The 19,593-nt window shown below is 40.6% G+C and overlaps 1 protein-coding gene across 2 annotated transcripts in view; it reads left to right on the top strand.

Moving 5' to 3' along the window:
• Positions 1-3,043: 3,043 nt before the first annotated feature.
• The window catches only part of LRP6 (LDL receptor related protein 6), a 142,290-nt gene continuing 125,740 nt past the window's right edge, over positions 3,044-19,593 (top strand). For both annotated transcript variants that reach the window (XM_079775881.1, XM_079775880.1), the window contains exon 1: positions 3,044-3,384. In XM_079775881.1, the coding sequence (XP_079632007.1) occupies positions 3,330-3,384 (55 nt within the window). In that variant the 5' untranslated portion in view covers positions 3,044-3,329. The remainder of the gene's footprint in view (positions 3,385-19,593) is intronic.

The raw sequence follows: 19,593 nt of genomic DNA, 5'->3' as shown, positions 1-19,593 counted from the left end.
GAAGAACAGTATCTAGGCTAGGGTTTAAGCTTAAGCTATAGATTTGCACTTAAGTACCTTTAAAAAATTGTAAAAGAATATAAATACATTAAAGGAAATTTAAGAACAGAATAGTAAATATCTTATTTCACCATCCTAATGCCTGTTTTAGTGCATTTACTTTCCGTCTTTGCTCAAAATTGTGAGATATAGATATATATTTACATATATGTGAGATATATATTTACATATATATGTGAGATATATAATGTGTTTGTTTATATATGTATATATATTTATATTTTACATAGCTGTAATTAAAATGTACATGTACTTTTACATGCTTTTAAGTTTAGCTAACTATAAACATTTTACAACACTGTTGAATTGTCCTCCAAAGTGTTATTTTTCAGCATTTGTACATCTCATTTCCTTACATAGGTAGATAGCCTGAAAAACCTTAGGCTGCCCTGGCCAGTATGGGTCAGTTGGTTGAGTGTTGTCCTGTGCACCAAAAGGTCTTGGGTTTGATTCCCGGTCAGGGCCTGTACCCAGGTTGTGGGTTCGATCCCCAGTGGGGGTGTGTACAGGAGGCAACCGATCAATGTTTCTCTTTCACATCAATGCCTCTCTCTCTCTCTCTCTCTGTCTCTCTCTCTCCCCTTCCCCTTCCTCTAAAATCAATAAAAACATATTTTAAATAATATAAGAAAGAGGTTTTATGCAGTTTTCTATTATAAATAGGAAGAGATCCAAGTTTTGTGAAACATGAAATTGATACAATTTTGAGGGATGTAAAAAGAAAGAATACAAATTATCATACTTTTGCAAATAGGACTGTGCGACCACTTTGTCAGGGTCCCTCCATGGATTCTGGAAGGGGCGTGGGAAAGTGAGAGGTCCTCAAGATTGTTTTATTGGCTTCACTATTGACTATGTTCAATGATAAATAATTCTACAGTAAACATTTTGAGCAGGTAATTTTTGTCTTTCTTCTATTATTTCCCAAGAATCCAAGTTACTATGACACAATTCATCTTAAGGGAGTTGAGAAAGAAAAGAAATGGTTACATGGTGAACAATTTATATATACATTATTTAATTCAATCCCTCTTACAAGCCTGAAGAAGGCATTATCCCCATTTTACAGAGGAGAAAACTGAAGTGCAGTGCATTTATATATTTGCCCAAAGTCACACATCTAGCAACTTGTAGGGTTGGATCCTCACCCATGTCTCCTTCCGAAGCTCATGCCTTCATCACTGACATCGTGGAGTCTCCACAGCCTCAGTAGCTTTACAGTAATACATCCCCTAGGCCAGTGGTCGGCAAACTGCGGCTCACGAGCCACATGCGGCTCTTTGGCCCCTTGAGTGTGGCTCTTCCACAAAATACCAGGGCCTGGGCGAGTCCATTTTGAAGAAGTGGCGTTAGAAGAAGTTCAAGTTTAAAAAATTTGGCTCTCAAAAGAAATTTCAATCGTTGTACTGTTGATATTCGGCTCTGTTGACTAATGAGTTTGCCGACCGCTGCCCTAGGCTATTGCTGAAAAGCATGTTTCTCAGTTATGTGTTTTGAGGTCAGAATACAAAACTTGCAACGTATTGACATAGTTTTTTGGAAGAAGGTAACAATGGTGGTAAAATTAGGGTAAAGTGACTTGGGTGCTTCTGTCTTTCAGTCTTACAGACATGGATCGCTCTGGTTCAGCATACATTTCTTGGGAGGAGGGGAGTGAAGTCAGAATACCTGGTTTGGGTGCTGCTGTTCGGCATTTGAGTGGCCTTGGATACGTCATTGCACTCCTCAGGTTCTCCTTTCCCTCATTTTTGCAATAAGGATAGTAAGTAACACAACCTGCCTCACCGCAGGGTAGTTTTAAGTGTCAGATGTGATCATGTGTGTGTCAGCACTGGGTGAAACCCAATGTCCCTGAGTTACTAGTAACATTGCTGGAGTAGCTTAGCTCCCCTTCCTCGCCCATGTGCCCCAGGGAAGGGCGTGTGACAGCTGGGCAGAGGGACCTGCTGGCTCCATTCCAGTGGATTTAACTCGTGGCGCGCCCTCCTGGACCGCAGCAGCCACGCAGTTCCCGTGTGTGTGTGTGTGTGTGTGTGTGTGTGTCTGGGTCGCTGCTCTTGAATGCCCGGTGCAGCGGGAGCAGTCTGAGATTCTGGGGAATCCTTTCCTCCTCAAGCTGCGAACTGATCACCCAAACATGCCAAACGTTCGTCATAAACACAACTTGTAAAATCCCCAATGCACTCCCGCCCAACTGTCCCTTTGCTCTGTCTTAGGTGCTGACGCCTTTATCTAGGAACTGTAGCTGCTAGTTTAGAACTCAGTTCTGGTCTGACTTAATCCTGGGGGAGGTCTGTAGTTCTGGGAAACCAGGAGAAAATAAACATCTCGGGTTGAGCTGTCGTTTGAACATCCTGCACCAGATCCACGTTTACAGCTGGTGTCAGTAGCACTGGCTGCTATTTTTCCTTTTTTTTAAAAAAAGGCTTACACCAATTTCCAACCCTGGAAGATGGAGCTCATCACCCCGTGTCGGGACCCGCGTGGCTCCCGGAGCGTGGACCTGCAGCTCGGCCGCCCCCGGCCCGCCGCCCCCCGCAGAAGCCCGGCCCAGGCGGCGGCCGGCGTGGCCCCGGAGCCGCACCTGGCCCGGCCGGTGGCAGCCGCACAAAGAGCGGAGCAGGCGGCGGCCCGGCCGAGCCGCAGAAAGTAGTCCCGACCACGCCGGCTCCAATGTTGTTCGACGTCGCTTCACACCCTCCGCGGGGGGGGAACCGGAGCAGCCGGCTCGGGAAAGAATCCCATTGGAATGCGTCGCCAGGCGGCCTTTTCCCTCCAGGTCTCTTTGGCTCGCCAGGCACATCTCCCGGGGTCTCCAAGCAGAGGCCGAGGGGGCGCCCCCATTTCCCTTCTTCCCGGCCCTGGAGGCGGTGCCGGGGCAGGGTCCGGCCCCGCGCAGGGAGACCTGCGCGCAGCCCGCGGCGGCGGCGGCGGCGGCGGCGGCGGGCGTCCCGTATCCCTGCGCCGCTGCGTGAGAGGAAGAGGCTGAATGAGGAACTGCGCGGGGGAAGCGGGGCGCCGGGGGAGGAGGCGGCGGGATGGGAGCAGACGCTGGCGTCGCGCGATCCCCGACCAGAGCGGCGCGGTAGAGAGGGCGGCGGCGGCGGCGCGCGCGGAGCCCTGACGTGCCCCTTTCTTTCTTCTCTCTCCGGAAAGCGGGGAAGCATGAGCGTGCAGACCCGCCGCTGCGGCGGCCGCCCCGGCTCCTCGCCTCCGCCTCTGCTGGCCGCCCCTCGCCGGTGAGAGGAGAGAGAACGCGAGAAGGGAAGATGGGGGCCGTGCTGAGGAGCCTCCTGGCCTGCAGCTTCTGTGTGCTCCTGAGAGGTGGGCAGAGTGGGGGGCGTGGGGGGGGAGGACGGGAAAGTTGGTGGGGTTCTGGGGGGGGGGAGGTGGCCTTGTTGTGTGTGTGTCTGGGGGAGGGGAGGGAGGGAGAGAGGGAGAAAAGGGGGACCGGGAGCGGGGAGAGGCCTGGTCGTGGGGAAGGAGGGAGCCGGGGCCGGGAGCAGGGGCTGTGCGCTCTGCCCGGCCACGCTGCAGCCCCCCGCCGAGGCTGCCGGACCTTCCCCGGGCACCTCGGAGCCCCCACCCGGGCGGCTGCGCCTAGGGAACCCCTGCAGCCCCACGCTGTCGGAGTGGCCGAGGGTCGGTGCGTCTCGCTCTGCCCGGAGTCCTCCAGGGAGAAGGGTTTCTTTGCCTAGAGTTTGGCTTTTCGGGCATTGGAGCCCAAGATGCTTTCAGGTTGTTCTCCCCCCTCGAACCCCCCCGCTTTTCTGTGTCTCTTCCGTGAACTTTTAGAGCCCCTTGACTCTGTTTCCAGGCCTCGTGACAAACTAATAATTGGCTTCGGTTGGGCAGAGCATGATCCTGGGTGAGAGCGCACTTGGAAAGGGACTCCGAGGTGAGAGGTCGAGCGAGTGAGCTCTGGGAATCAATCTCCGGAGCTTCGGCCCGCAGTGACATGGGAGCGTTGCCCTTGTAATCCCTGGTGTTCACGACTTGCCACTATTTTCGGAGCCTGCAAGTGTACAGTTGGCACTGACCAGGAAAGGCATCCTGGTGTGAAAGGGAGCCTGTGTCTGGGACCTAAGGTCTCCTGTGCTGCGTGCGCTCCCCCCCCCCGGGGGACTGACTGCTGGGCAGTTGGGTCCATAAGCGTAGCCTGTTCTAGGTAATGTGCTCTGAGAATCGCGTGCATTCCGTGGCTCAGTCACAGGTGCTGCGGCTTTTATTTTGTGACAGTTCACTAGGTGTGACGGGGCCGGGAAGATTTCAACAGCTTTCCTCGAACGTAGCAGCGTTGAAGGTGGTGAGGAGTCTGAGGCTATTGAGCATTTACCAGCAGGGGAGTGGAAGTCCTCAGGGATGCAAGGGGCTTGTAGCTTTGGGATTGTCAAAATTCTCACTTGTGTTCATGGTCATTTCTTTTCAGGCATGAGACCTCTTGAGTCAGTGGCGATTTTTAGCTATGAATTTAACAAACAACTTTTGTTAAATCTCCAGAACACGATACAGTTAACTAACGATCTGGTGATATAAATGAGCCAGGTGTGCCATGTCTGTGTGTGTATGTTTTGGATGAGCGTGAGTGACCGTTTTCTCTCTTTCTTTCTTTCTTTCTTTCTTTCTTTCTTTCTTTCTTTCTTTCTTTCTTTCTTTCTTTTTTGAGAAAGAATTCTTTTCTTTACTCTTCTGCAGGATTATTGTATTTAAATGTTATAGCTACTTATATTTAATAATTAGGACCCACTAAGCATATTCCAAACTGTTTCCATATGCAAACCCCAGAAAGATAATGCTCATTTAATTTTCTTGGCAGAGGATTTAATGTGGTGTTAGGTACCAGAGAGGTTTAATAAATGTGCTTATTTTAATATAGTATACTCCCTGTTGAAAGGGGGTTTTGTTTTAATAAATGTGCTTATTTTAGTATAGTATACGCTCTGTTGAAAGGGGGTTTTGCCATAGCTGAGAGAAGCAATTATATTAGACATCGCATATGTCTATATTTTAAGACAGAAAGTTAATGATGTTAACAAATATGGGAGTCTGCTGATAAGTCAAAGGGGACATTTAAATCCTTAAGTCAATACGCTTCTGGTTGCCCAGTTGTATTTCTTGGAGGGGAAGGGTATGATGTTAATGCCATTTGTTTATTTTAACACCAAGTTTGAGCCTATCATTATTGGAATTAAGAGATATTGCACTTGAAGTATTATTTTGAAGTATGGTAGTATTGTAACAAGACCTAAGAATTAGGGGTTTAAATAGCCTCATTTCCACTAGCAAACAAAGTTTCCAGAAGTGGAGTTTTCATTTTAAATGTAGCATAATAATGGTATAAGGTGGTCTTTGAATTTAACAGAACTTGACTGTAAATACATATTATTTGAACTAAAACTATCTTTTGATGTGAAAGATTTTGATTCATAATTTAGATTCTTTTCATTCTTTAATAATGTCATTCTCTGTTATAATAGTGATATTAGTTAACTTTAGGCTCCAAGGAGAAAAATGTGATTAATTTGTTGCATTAAGGTCCTTTTTCTTCACAGAAGAGTTGAAGCTTTAACATTGGGAAGATGAGATGATGAGAGAATTGGGAGACCTTTTGTCCTGTAACCCTGTTATATCAGTAGCTGATAGTCAGGGAATAATGCAGTTGTAATCTAGGCTGCGTTTCTGTCCCTATCACTAGAGATGTAATGGAAAGAATTGGAGATTTCAATCCTAAAATCCTGGATTTAAACTCCATATTTCACTTTGTATTTCTGGTCTAGTCAGTCAATTTCTCTGGACCTCAGTTTCTTTACCTGTAAAATGTAGGTAGTAATATTGCTCTAATTTGCAGGTTTATTGGATGTAATGAATGAAGTAATGAATATGAAGTGACCTGCAAATGTTATTTTTTGTTAAATTTTTTGATTGTGGACTTATCCTCAAATGCTGGGGATTTGAGATTTTATTTGTGTAAGATTCATGAATTCTTAAAGGTAGAAGGGATATTGATCATTTTGCTTTATTTGCAAGTGGGGAAACTCAGATTCAGAGAGGTTATACCTTGATCAATATCCTACAGCTAATTAATGGTAAAGCAGGGATTTATTGTTCATTCTTTCAGCAAATACGTATGTATAGAGTACCTACTATATATCCAGCTCTGGTATATTGGTGAGCAAAATAGACATGGTTGCTGCTCTGATGTACCTCACAATCTAGGTTGTCATTTTTGCCATTCTCTTAGTTCCATCTAGGTACTGATTAGAAAATATTATATCTCTGATTTTCTAGAGGAAATATTTTTATAAGGATATATATTTTAGATATCGTTAGTATATAAAATCTGTAAATACCATGTCCCAGCTTACTTTGAGGAGGAGAGGCTTTTGTTGTTTTATAAAAATTCTTTGCTACTTACCTTTTTTTGTTGTTGTTGTTTTGGTGGGGCTGTGGTAAATACTTTGAGGACAAGCCACTATTGTTTGCCATCTTATCCTAATTCCTAATATATAAAGAGCCAGGGTCCGTAACGTCCAAAACGACTGAAGGACGACCAAACCTGCGTGAGCAGCAGGCTTGGGTGGGCGGAGACTAGCAAGCGGACCGAACTGCTGACCTCTCGGTCCCTCCTGGGTCACGGGCGCTGCGGCGACCCAGCACTGACTGCCGCTGCCAAGGCGGGTGCGATGCAATTGGTCGGGGGGGGCTCCGCCATCACCCCACGATTGCCCCGCAGAGGGAGGCCCAGGCCACTGGCCATGAGGCTCCGAGATTGCCCCTCAGAGGGAGGCGCAGGCTACCCAGCTGGCGGCAGTGGGCGGGGCCTCCCTCTGTGGGGCTATCAATCTCGGGGCTCCCAGACTGTGAGAGAGTGCAGGCCGGGCTGAAGGACCCCCCCCCCCCCCCCCGAGTGCACGAATTTTGTGCACTGGGCCTCTAGTATTTTTATAAAAGTGATCCTTGGGCCCTCCTGGTGTGACTTAGTGGTTAAGCATTGACTCATGAACAAGGGGTCACCAGTTCAATTCCTGGTCAGGGTTGGGGGCTTGATCCCCAAATGGGGGGCGTGCAGGAGGCAGCCAATTGATGATGTTTCTCTCTTATCAGTTTTTCTATCTTTCCTTCTTCCTCTCTCTAAAAACATTAAAAACTTTTTTTTAAGTGACCTTTGGAAATTTTTTTTTTTTTTTAAATATCAGGTATGATGAAGCCTTGGGGAGGTAGAATGAATTTTGGAGTGGGAATCCGGAGAATTAGGTTCTAAATTTGTCATTAGCTAGTCGTGTGACCTTGGATAAGTCACTTAATATCTGTACACTTTATCTTCATTAGCATAATGAATCCTTCTTTTGGAGATTCATTATTCATATGTACATATTAAGGGCTCAAGCATCCCCAGGTAGAAAGACCAGTTCTAACTTAGTTTAACCCACTATTCTCAAACTTGACAATACATTTTAACATGAATCTTTTTAACATTCTGCTGAACCTTTGTTCCAAGCAACTCACTTGAAGGGAACCTTCAAGCATTGGGTGATTCATGTGAATTGATATATATATATATATATATATATATATATATATATATATATATATATATATTAAAATATATTTTATTGATTTTTCACAGAGAGAAAGGGAGAGGGATAGAGAGCTAGAAACATCGACCAGCTGCCTCCTGCACGCCCCCTACTGGGAATGTGCCCGCAACCAATGTACATGCCCTCAACTGGAATCGAACCCAGGCAGCAGGCTTGGGTGGGCGGAGACTGGCAGACCGATGCTCTATCCACTGAGCCAAACCGGTTTCGGCTGAATTGATATTTGATGACAGTTTCATATTCAGTAGTTGAATCTGATATTTTCATCACTACTTATTTACTTACCTTAAGGTTTGCTCATCTGGCTAGGGAATAATTTGGTTTTGAAATTTAAGGTTTCAGCTCAGTGTTATAACCAGCCTAAAAATGATTTCGCATGGTTCAGTTTTTCTTTTCTTTCTTTTTTTGCTTTAATTGGAGGTTTTTCTATTTATTGAACTGAAATACTGTTTTCATATAGTTACACATGCTTCGGCTATCAGAAATGACTTTTTTTTTTTTTTGAATATAAAAAGAGATTCTGTGATGGAGTATATAAATGGAAAATATTTTATGTGAACTTACAATTTGAACATACTGGATAGACAACACAGGTTATGGTTCTATTTAGGCCATGGGCAACTAATGAGAAAATTTATTTTCATTATGGAAATTTTATTGCAAATTTATATTCAGAGGAGATTATAAAGGAAAGCACTATAATAGAAAGGTATGGGTTTTGTTGACTAACCAAATCTTCTACCACTTTATGTATCCTTGGGCAAGTTACTTAGCTTTTGTTTCTTCTGTTAGATGGGAATACCTTACAAGGTGACTGGGAACTGATGAGATAATGTTTATAAATGGGTAGTACAGTGCACAGTCCATAGTAGACTTTGAATAATTGGTAACTATTATTAACATGGCTAAATTAAAAGAAATGTTAATGCTCAGGAAACATTTAGGTGCCAGACACTGTTTTAGGTACTCAATAGTTTTAGGTCAGTGGTTTTTAACTTTTTTGACTCTTCTGATATTTTCTATTTTGTTTTATATAAACAAGATGGCCACTATCTACTAAATTTATTTTACCTTCTAAAGGACTTCGCTTCTAAAACTTCTAAAACTTTTAAAACTTTAACACTGTTTTAGGTGATTATTATAAATATGCTAGAGGAGAAATAGTTCATTTGATTGAGATATTTATTTACTTGAGTTAACTATGGGCAAAATAATTTTATCAAGACATTTTTTAATTGAGAAATCTTATTGTATTTTTTGTTTCCAACAATTAAAATTGTTCAGTTGATGTACTTCTCCCTGTAGGATGGGTAGATGCTACACTGCATTTTACCTGCATTGCACGTTGCACCATTCTTTGTATCTTCTGTAAAATGAGCCCATCATAATGAATAGAACACTGCTCCATGTGTATAACTTTGAAACTTAATCAAATATATGGACTGGGCAATCTAAGAATAGGATATTTGTCCTTGAAATTATTCATTTTAAATATAATTCATCATAAATAATAAAAACAGTATTACTTGATATTATTAGGAAAATATTTTTGTTTCTCAAGCTTGTGTTATCCTCACAAAAGGTTCAAGAAATTCAGGTGTGGGGCTGGAAAATATTGAAATGTGCTCGGGTTCAATTTGATGAAAATTACTGATACTTCAGTGCTGTGATTCTGTTAGCTGTAATATGAGTTGCTAATTTTTGTTTCTGTGATACCTTGCTTGGAAAGGGACAGGAAATTGTGGATGAGAAGTTCAACCACATTTTCAGGCAAAAATAAAAAATAAAAAATTAAGTGCATTTTTAAGTTATTAGTTGACACTAGTCCTAAAGTTATTGATTAGATTCTTGGTAAAAATAAAAATGCAGAGGTGAATATGGTCAGCAATGGTCATATTTTTTCAAGAAAATAGTCACTCAGATACTGGAAAACTGTACCTTTATCAAATAATGTATGTTTGACCAGGAAGGCATTTTCTCTAATGGCCTTGGTTAGTCATCACTTGATCACTCCTGGACCAAAGCCACATCAAGTAAAGGCTTTAGGGATAGAAGTCTCTCATTATTGACCAGCTTTATGGGGGGGTGTAATTTGCTTATGTCCATATATCAATTAAAGATAGTATATTTTGCAAGTCTGAGAAAGCTAACAGCTGACCTTCGTTAGCATGAACTCTTATCTACACAATATATGGTATTTATTTGTAACAGTTTCTTGATTTATGCCAGTGAGGACAACAGCCCTTTGTGAGATAAAAGGTGTTTCAAGAGTAGAGTTTTTTCTTTCATATATCACAATGTACCAGAGCTTTGCACATATTAGGTATTCTAAATTTTATATTTAAAGCAATATAAAAAGATGTGATTTTTCATGATGTTTATACAGTCTTATTTGGAGTTTCATTTTGTGTTTTGTCTCACATCATTTGTTAGACGTGGTTAAATTATAAATTTGTAATTACTATAAAGTGTTTTTTAGCACAAATTAGGAAAAACTAATCATAATAATTAGACATAAATCATATAACGGAGGTTGAATTTGAAATGTGGATTATGTAACATTTTCTGGTTTTAGGATTTAACTATTACATCAATAATATAATTAATGTGCTCAAGTACTTTTTTAACCCACTATTTAAAAAAAGATATTTCTTTTAATTATGTTTCTTATAGTTCATATAACATAAAGTTCATTTTAAAAGTATCCAGTTAAGTGGTTTTTAGTATATTTACAGGGTTGTACAACCATCACCACTATCTAATTCTAGAACATTTTCATCACTGCAAAAAGAAACCCCATGCCCCTTAGCAGTCATTTCCCATTTCCCCTCCCCCCAGTCTCTGGTAACCACTAATCTACTTTCTATCTCTATGGATTTGCCTATTCTGAACATTTCATATAAATGGAATCCTACCATATGTGGCCTTTTATATCTGGCTTCTTTCTCTTAGCATAATGTTTTCAAGGTTCATCCATGTGGTAGCATTATCAATATTTTATGGCTGAATAATATTCCATTGTATGGACATATAGAGTACTTTTGAGTGAGTGTGGGTTTGATCATTGGAATTTTTATCTTGAGAAATTATTTCTGAAATCTGTTTTTGAAGTTACAGAAATAGTCTTAAAAAAAATCTATGTTCCTTTTTTTTTGCTGGAGAAACACTGAGTAGGTCACCAGCATATTATTTCTGTGGATTGACTTATGAATAGCCTTGTCCCAGTTAAACCTTTTTACCAAAATTCATATCTAGGACAGAAGGGATATTAGAAATTACCTGGCCCAACCTCTTCATTTTATAAATTAGAAAGATGAATGACTAACCTAAGGCCAGGTTGCTGGTCTGGACAGTAATTTTATATGCAGTGCTTTTTGTATGTATCTAATTTTACCTGGGCCTTATGATTTTGAAAATGATACTAATCACTTTTGAAAGAGGAAAATAGTTGTTAGCCTAATTTTGTAGTTTGCAAATAGGTGGTTTGTCATTATGGTTAAATAAAAACAATTCTGGATTTAGGTAAGGAGAGACTTTTATTCAATAGGGAAAATTATTATTACCATAGGGAAGATTTCTAATAGCCAGATCTGCAGGCATCTTAAAATCAAACACAGAAAGACTTTTATAGAGAATGGCTAGAAGGAATTTTGTAGGCATGTGGGCCAAGTGGGTGGGGGTGAGCAGATTGCATGATAAATGGAATTTTTTATTTCCTGCGGTCAGCTGATGCTTGGAATGAACTGTTATGGGGAAAAGTTCTATGTGTACTAGCTTAAATTTGGAGCAAGCCAAAGTTTAGGGGATTGTGGGAAAGGAGAAAAGCTTGACTAAAGTTTGGTCAAGCCAAGTCAGTGGATAAGTAATGGGCAATTGTGAGCACTTGGTCAGTCTTCCTGTTGTTTAAAACAAAATTTGTCATTGTTAGGGATATGTTTTAGTCAGTTCAAGCTGCTATAAACAAAAATAGTATAGACTGGGTGGCTTACAAAGAACAGAAACTTATTTCTTACATGTGGAGGCAGGAAGTCCAAGGTCAGGGTGCCAGAATAGTCATGTTCTGGTGAGGATCTACTTCTGTGTTGCAGACTGCTGACCTCTCTATGTCCTCACAAGGTGGAGAGCAGAGAGAGGAAGTAAGCTTTTTCTTGAATCTTATACTAATTCCATTCACAAGACTCCACCCTCATGACTTGATCTAATCCTAATTACCTCTGAAAGCTCCCACCTCCTACTTCTATCACATGAGTGGAGGTAGGATTTCAACATACATATTGGGGGTGGGGGCCACAAATATTTAGTCCACAATGGGATAAAATAAGAGTCATTGTGAAGGTGGTCTAATTAGATTTGGCCTGGTTATTTATGTAGGTTAGGCCTTTTACATTTGCTTTGCTGGAAGTTTTTATAAGGAATCTTGGATTGGACTTTCATAAGAGCCTATTGAGACCAGGAAGCCAAGCTAAAAAATCACCATCATGTTTCATTTGCAGTATCTATAGATTTGGGTGAATTTCTTAAGTTCTCAAAGTATCTTAGTATCTTAGGATTCCTGAGCCTGCCTAGAAGTGACCTTGCTTACTTCACCTGTAAGGCTGGGAACTCTGTAAGCCAGGTATCAGTCCAGTTTTCCCTTGAGGACTGCAAGTAAGTATTGACTTGGTAAAGTCAACCAAAGCTCCCTAAAAGTGTCTGATCATATTTGATTAAATGAGCACCACTTTCAAATATGGCATTCCAGTCAAAGCCTTGGTTGCATAACCAGTGTTTCCAATGAGGAGGACAGACTCTTCCTGAACCTATGCAAATAATTATATTGGCCTGAAAATATGAATACTCAATAAGAATCTTTGAATTATGAAGGTGTCAGGCAGGGAGAAAAAGGTAAATGTTTTATTTTTGTTTACAAAGGCATAGTTTGCTTAAATTGCTAATAAGTTATAGGTAGCTTAAAGAGACAGGAATTCCTTATATCCAAAAAACAGGACATTAAAGCATCAGCAGTATTTTAAACAAAGCCCATAATCATCCTTCATCAGTTTATTCAGTCCTATGTAATTAATTCTTGTTCTGCTAGATCTTGGGTTAGCAGTCTCCTGAATCCATCTGTTTATCCACTAGCTTTTGGGAAATCCTGACTCAGTCCACTGATATAGCCTCAAAGTTATTTAAGTGATGCCATCAGAAGCTTGTGCCCAAGAGTACCTGGTATAGTCATTTTTCAGTAGTCCTTTTTTTGTTGAAGACAAACACTCTGGCCTATAGCGCTCATGTGTAAGCATTTTCAGGGAATCATGGGAATAAAACAAAAAAACTATCTGTAGATTACAAAAGACTTAAAAAATGATGGTGATTAACTTATTACTGATAATTTTAAAAGTGAAAGATCTGATGAGAATTTTTAATAAAAATAATAATGCAATTGCCCGGCCAGCATGGCTCAGTGGTTGAGCGTTGACCTATGAACCAGGAGGTAACAGTTCAATTTCTGGTAAGGGCACATACCCGGGTTGTGGGCTTGATCCCCAATGTGGGGTGTACAGGAGGCAGCAGATCAATGATGCTCTCTCATCATTGATGTTTCTGTCTCTCCCTCTCCCTTCCTCTCTGGAAAAAAAATGCAGTTGACAAGGAAGTTTGTTTTTTGTGACATACACACCAAAATCACGTCAATTCAAAGCAGTTTTTATTTTTATATTTTTTATATATTACAATACATGCTTCTTATTAGAGGTTGAAAGTATTCAGTTATTTTTTTAAAATATATTTTTATTGATTTCAGAGAGGAGAGGGAGAGAGAGAAACATCAATGATGAGAGAGAATCATTGATTGGCCACCTCCTGCACACTCCCTACTGGGGATTGAGCCTGCAACCTGAGCATGTGCCCTTGACTGGACTCGAACCCAGGACCCTTCAGTCCGCAGGCTGATGCTCTATCCACTGAGCCAAACCAGCCAAGGCCAAAGCAGTTTTAGACAAAATATGATTAACATTGTTTTAAAGAAGAGTAAGTCTAGAGTATGTCCTAAACATTTGTATAATAAAAGTCTATAAAGTAAGTGATGTGAATCCCCAGTTGAGAACCATTAGCTATCTAGAGTATGCTGTATTCAAATTAAAGAAGTCAGATTGTGACCAACTTGACATAAATATGTTATTAATATAAAATATAAAAAGTATAACTGAAATTATGACTTGTGATACTATACTGTTGTCTAATATTAGGCAAAGCAGCCTTGGGACTCTTAATAAATAGAAACATTACGGACAATGAGAGTACTAATTAATTTCTGGGAACTATATACAATTTCTGAACTAATATTAACATTTTACCCATACAGATTTAACCTTGGGGAGGGTAATCTCTTTTGATTTGACAATGCTTCCCATGTAAATCATGACATTGATCAAATAAACCTAATTATTTTTAACACCTCTCTTTTTACTAGGTGAAAGAATAAATTCTTGTGAACCTCAAGGGGACCATTTGATTTTGAAAAGACAGAATGTAAAAAATCAAGAGGTTTGAAAAATTGATTAAATAGGTCATGAGAAAAAATACATAACTACCTATTTGACCAAAGTCGGCCAAAAATCTTTTTTAAAAGTTTACATAGGGAGGAACATGATGGTAAAGAACCTTAGCTCTTTCAAAATTGAAAAGACTTTGTTTATATAAGTACAGTCATGCTCTGCTTAATGTAATGATTAACATTATATTACAATCTGGTGAGGATATGTTCTGAGAAATGCATCATTAGGCGATTATGTCATTGTGTAAACGTCATAGAGTATATTTACATAAATCTAGATAGGATAGCTTACTGCATACCTAGGCTAAATGGGATACAGAACCCAGCAATTTTCAACTGGTGTGCTGCAAGCATTTTTAAAAAATGTTTTGATTGATTTTTGAGAGAGAGGAAGGGGAAGGGGGGGGGAGAGAGAGAGAGAGAGAGAAATATCGATTGGCTGCCTCCTGTATGTACCCCGATTATCTGGGATGGAGCTGGAAATCTGGGTATGTGCCCTGATAGGAAATTGAAACCATGACCTTGGGGTTCATTGGACAGCACTCAGCCAACTGCGCCACAATGGCCAGGGCCTGCAAGAATTTTTAAAAGATTTAATACCTGACTATTTTAGTCAGAGGCACTGACCTCTTTTTTCTTAGATTGTCAAATAAAAAAATGACAACAGCCAATACAACTACAACAGCCGTCGAGTATGAATGAATCAAAATTATACCTTTTTACAATTAGATTGGCAAAAATTACAATTTTGATGTGCTGTAGAATTTTAGTAATGAATTTATGTGTGCCATGAGATGAAAAAGGTTGAATGTCACTGGTATAGTCTTTTGCTCCTAGCCTATAAGCCTATCTATACAGCATGTTACTGTATAAAACAACATGAGATTAAATCAAGTGCAAGAGGAAATGATGCAATCAAGACATGTGGTAAATATGTATGAGGCTGCTGCTGGTGTAACAGCATACTGTCTACTTTTTAATAAGTAGATGGAGTACAGTCTAAAATAATGATAAAAAGTGGTTCAGTCCCAGGTTTCGGTACACACACAAAAAAGGTAAGAAGTATAGTATGGTAAATTCACCAGCCATTTATTACTTATTATTATGTAGTGTTATGTGTTGTACATAATTTTATGTGCTATGCTTTTATATGACTAGCAGTGCAATAGATTTGTTTATACCAGCATTACCACAAACATGTAAGTAATGCATTATACCATAATGCTACAACAGCTATGATGTCACTAGGTGATAGTTTTCCAGCTCCATTATAATCAGACTAGAGCACTGGTCAGCAAACTCATTAGTCAACAGAGCCAAATATCAACAGTACAACGATTGAAATTTCTTTTGAGAGCCAAATTTTTAAAACTTAAACTGTATAGGTAGGTACATTGTTATTAACTTAATTAGGGTACTCCTAAGCTGGCCTTTGCTAAAAACTCAAGGGGCCAAAGAGCCGCATGTGGCTTGCGAGCCACAGTTTGCCGACCACTGGACTAGAGGCTTGGTGCACGAAATTTGTGCACAGGTAGGGTCCCTAGGCCTGGCTGGCGATTAGGGCTGATATAGGGGGCGACCGGCGGGGCAATCGGGGGGGGCCCCCGCTGGCACCCACATTGGCTGGCTCTGGGGCCTGCGGGCTGTGGGCAGCTCCTGCATTGAGCATCTGCTCCCTGGTGGTCAGTGCACATCATAGCGACCAGTCGTTCCAACGGTCGGTCTGCCGTTTGGTCGATTTGCATATTAGGCTTTTATTATATAGGATGGGACCACTGTCATAGACAATGTGTTGTTGACCAAAACATCGTTATGCTGTGCATTACTGTACTCAGACATGACAGAGTCAACATTAAGTGCAGGAAATTCTGATAACACAAAGAATCTTTGCCTTCTAGGGAGATTACTCAGAAAACCTTTTATAAACTTTATTAGAAGCAGACAAAGAAAATATTGTCATTTTAATAGAAAACCAAATTTTAGCTTTGCATCAGTTTAATATTTGATACTCAAGTGCTTTTTGAAAACCTTATAAATAAGCTCATCAAATCTTAGCTGACTGTTACCACAACAAACAAAATTCCTTTTTCATGAACTCTTTATAACTTCCTACATCCATTCAGGTTTTGTCCTACATTTTTCTCTTTCTCATTCTGAAAGAATTAGTCATTTTTACTTTAGGGCTGTTTTCTTCCTTATTTCTTTTATTTTTTAATTTTTAAATATTTTATTGATTTCAGAGAGGAAGGGAGAGGGAGAGAGAGAGAGAGAGACATCAATGATGAGAGAGAGTCATTGATTGGCTGTCTCCTGCGTGCCCCCTACTGGGGATCAAGCCCACAACCCAGGCATGTGCCCTGACTGGAATCGAATCATGACGCTAAACCACCGAGCAACACCAGCCGGACTCTTTCCTTATTAAAAACACATCCTACATACTTTGCGTACAGTGTTCTTTTCTGTCACTATTTCTCTTAGTAGTCTCATTAGCATAAAATTATAACTTAAAATTATAATACTATTTTCAGAGAAAACTATGAGGCGAATAATTGTGAACTTTCTGTGATTCGCCAAAAGTAGACAGGCAGAGTTTATGAATATACATCTTACAACTTTTTATAACCATATACTTTGTGATAGTACAACTTCTCAATGTAGCAAAAATCAGTATGTTAATTAAATAGACAGATATTTAAAGCTTTTTGGTACCATAAAAATAAGAGGCAAAAAAAAACACAACTGTATAAAATTGGAATGCTTCTATACTTAACTGTTCTCTCTTACTTTGAAGTGACGTAGGTATTTAATGAATATCCATGAATCACCTTAGCATAAGTGTCAAGTTATTTAAAAAAATATATTTTATTGATTTTTTACGGAGAGGAAGAGAGAGGAATAGAGAGTTAGAAACATCGATGAGAGAGAAACATCGATCAGCTGCCTTCTGCACACCTCCCACTGGGGATGTGCCCGCAACCAAGGTACATGCCCTTGACTGGAATCGAACCTGGGACCTTTCAGTCCGCAGGCCGACGCTCAATCCACTGAGCCAAACCAGTTAGGGCAAGTGTCAAGTTTTAAGTTATTAAAATATTTTGGAAACTATCTTCAAGTTTGCTTATTACAAAACATAATAACTGTTGAAATAAAGTTTGTCAGCCGAAACCGGTTTGGCTCAGTGGATAGAGCGTCAGCCTGCAGACTCAAGGGTCCCAGGTTCGATTCCGGTCAAGTGCATGTACCTTGGTTGCGGGCACATCCCCAGTAGGGGGTGTGCAAGAGGCAGCTGATCGATGTTTCTCATCGATGTTTCTAACTCTCTATCCCTCTCTCTTCCTCTCTGTAAAAAATCAATAAAATATATTTAAAAAAAAAGAAATAAAGTTTGTCAGAATAATAATTAACTTGGCTAGCTACAAATGTAGATGAAATGCTAGTTTATTCTATCAGAAATTTGTAAAAGTTTAGGAAGAACATATTCAAGTAGAATAAAAATATATGCTTGTGTCATACTTAATGCTGATAACTCAAAAAAACAGCTGTTTTTTTAAGCCAGCAATATTGAACTAGTCTTATTTGCCAAAGATTTATTTAAATGTTAACAGATTCTTAAAACATTTGGGTTAATTTCTATAAAAATACTTTTGAAAGTATAAGAAGTTTAATTTCCTTAATTTCTGAAAATCCTAGGAATATTTAATTTATATGAGGTCCCATTTATCTTCAAGTATATCAGAATAGAACTCATTTAAGGGATTTTGTAATCTAAAATTATAATTGGTAATACTGTCTGGAGGTAGAGAAATATTTTATGTACATAACATACGTATACATAACATGAAAACATAATAGACACAGGTAGAGAGCTTATAACTTCAGTTTGAAATTTACAATTCACTGGTGATATAAAAGAGCTAGTTCTTGTTCTTTCTTTACCTTTACATTTTTTAAAACCATAATTGTGTTTCCTGCTCAGTCAATATGAGGGCTGAAGTGTCCTCAACAATATTCGTGGAGCAGACCTTTAAGATTTTTTTTTGCTCAGATGTGTAGTCTTATGGAGGTTGTGAACTAAATGTTGGGTGAGGAAAAGAAGAGAGACCAAGGGCTGTCTGGGTCTTTCTAAAGCTCATCTGAATGGTTAACAGATTCAGCCTGTTTCCAATTAGGTTTTTAAACTTCAGGTCTCTGATCCCCTCATGAGTCCCTAGTGGGGAAAAGGGAACCTTAAAGCTCAAATGACTACAGGGAGATAAGGGGCTGGAATGGGAAGGGAAAGGTCTGACAGGGGTGGATAGAGGGATGGTAGAGACTGGAGTATTAAAGGAGGATAGATTAAGAATTGCAGAGAGCTAAAGGCAAGGTAGAGGGTGGTAAAAAGGAGGAAAGAAGAGCAGAGGGTGATGGGAAAGGAGAGGTTTTAGATGAGCCAGTTCGGGGAGCTCCTAAATTTCCCCAAGGAGGATATTGATGTTCTAAATTATCTTTAGGAAAATTTTGCCATTTTTTGAGGTTATTGAACTTAAAGTAGTTTTGTTATGGTGAAGTGTGCAGTCCGTGGAAGAAGAGGGACGGTTCCCAATAGAATGAGAGTTACCTATGGGATTAGAAATTTAAATCAGACATAGGGATTTAAAGAGACTGGGAAAGAATATTCTCCTGTGAGGACTCCAGGGAAAATAGAAGAGGCCTCATAGAAGAGCTGGGAATATTCTGACTTGAGTCAGGGTGTGATTCTCTACTCAAAAGAGCCAAAGAAAAATTTTCTTTGCTTGAAAATATTAAAATAATTCTTTACTATGTTGCTGTAGACAAGATGGAGCACCGTTTTAAGAGTTGAACTCAAAGAAAAACCCCTCCTCTGAACAGGAGAGGAGTTTAAATGACTCACAAAGTGACATTATTGAGATGAGGATGGCAAGAGTTCATACGTGACGTCCAGTCCTCATCCAAGTCACATCACCATGCAGATATCAATTAAAAATAAATCCTTATTTAGGGAGAGACTTTATTTTAAAACTAGCGGCCTGGTGCATGAAAATTCTTGCACTGGAGGGGGGGTTTCCTCAGTCCGGCCTCTATCACAGTCCGGGAGCCCTCGGGGGCGGGAGGTGACCCGGCGATCTGGGGAAGATGACACCCCATCACTCCTCTGCTGCTGCCACTGTCGGCAGCGCAAGCTTCGGCCGGCCCTGGTTACCTGAGCCTCAGGTGGCCCTGGGTGGCTGGGCAGCCGCCATCCGAGGCTTGCCTGCACCTTGGGCTGGCCCTGGGTGGCTGCGGGACTGAGGGGACTGGGGGACTCCAGAGGCAGGCGTGCAGTGCGGCCGGGCCCGCCTGGGGGTGGGCCTGGCCTTGCCGTGTGCCTGCTGCCCCGGTGGGGCTGAGGGGACTGGGTGC

This window comes from Cnephaeus nilssonii (genome assembly GCF_951640355.1).
Source record: "Cnephaeus nilssonii genome assembly, chromosome: 6".
NCBI classification, from domain to species: domain Eukaryota; kingdom Metazoa; phylum Chordata; class Mammalia; order Chiroptera; family Vespertilionidae; genus Cnephaeus; species Cnephaeus nilssonii.
Note: the sequence above shows the minus strand (reverse complement) of the source record. Positions and strands in the feature narration are given on the sequence as shown.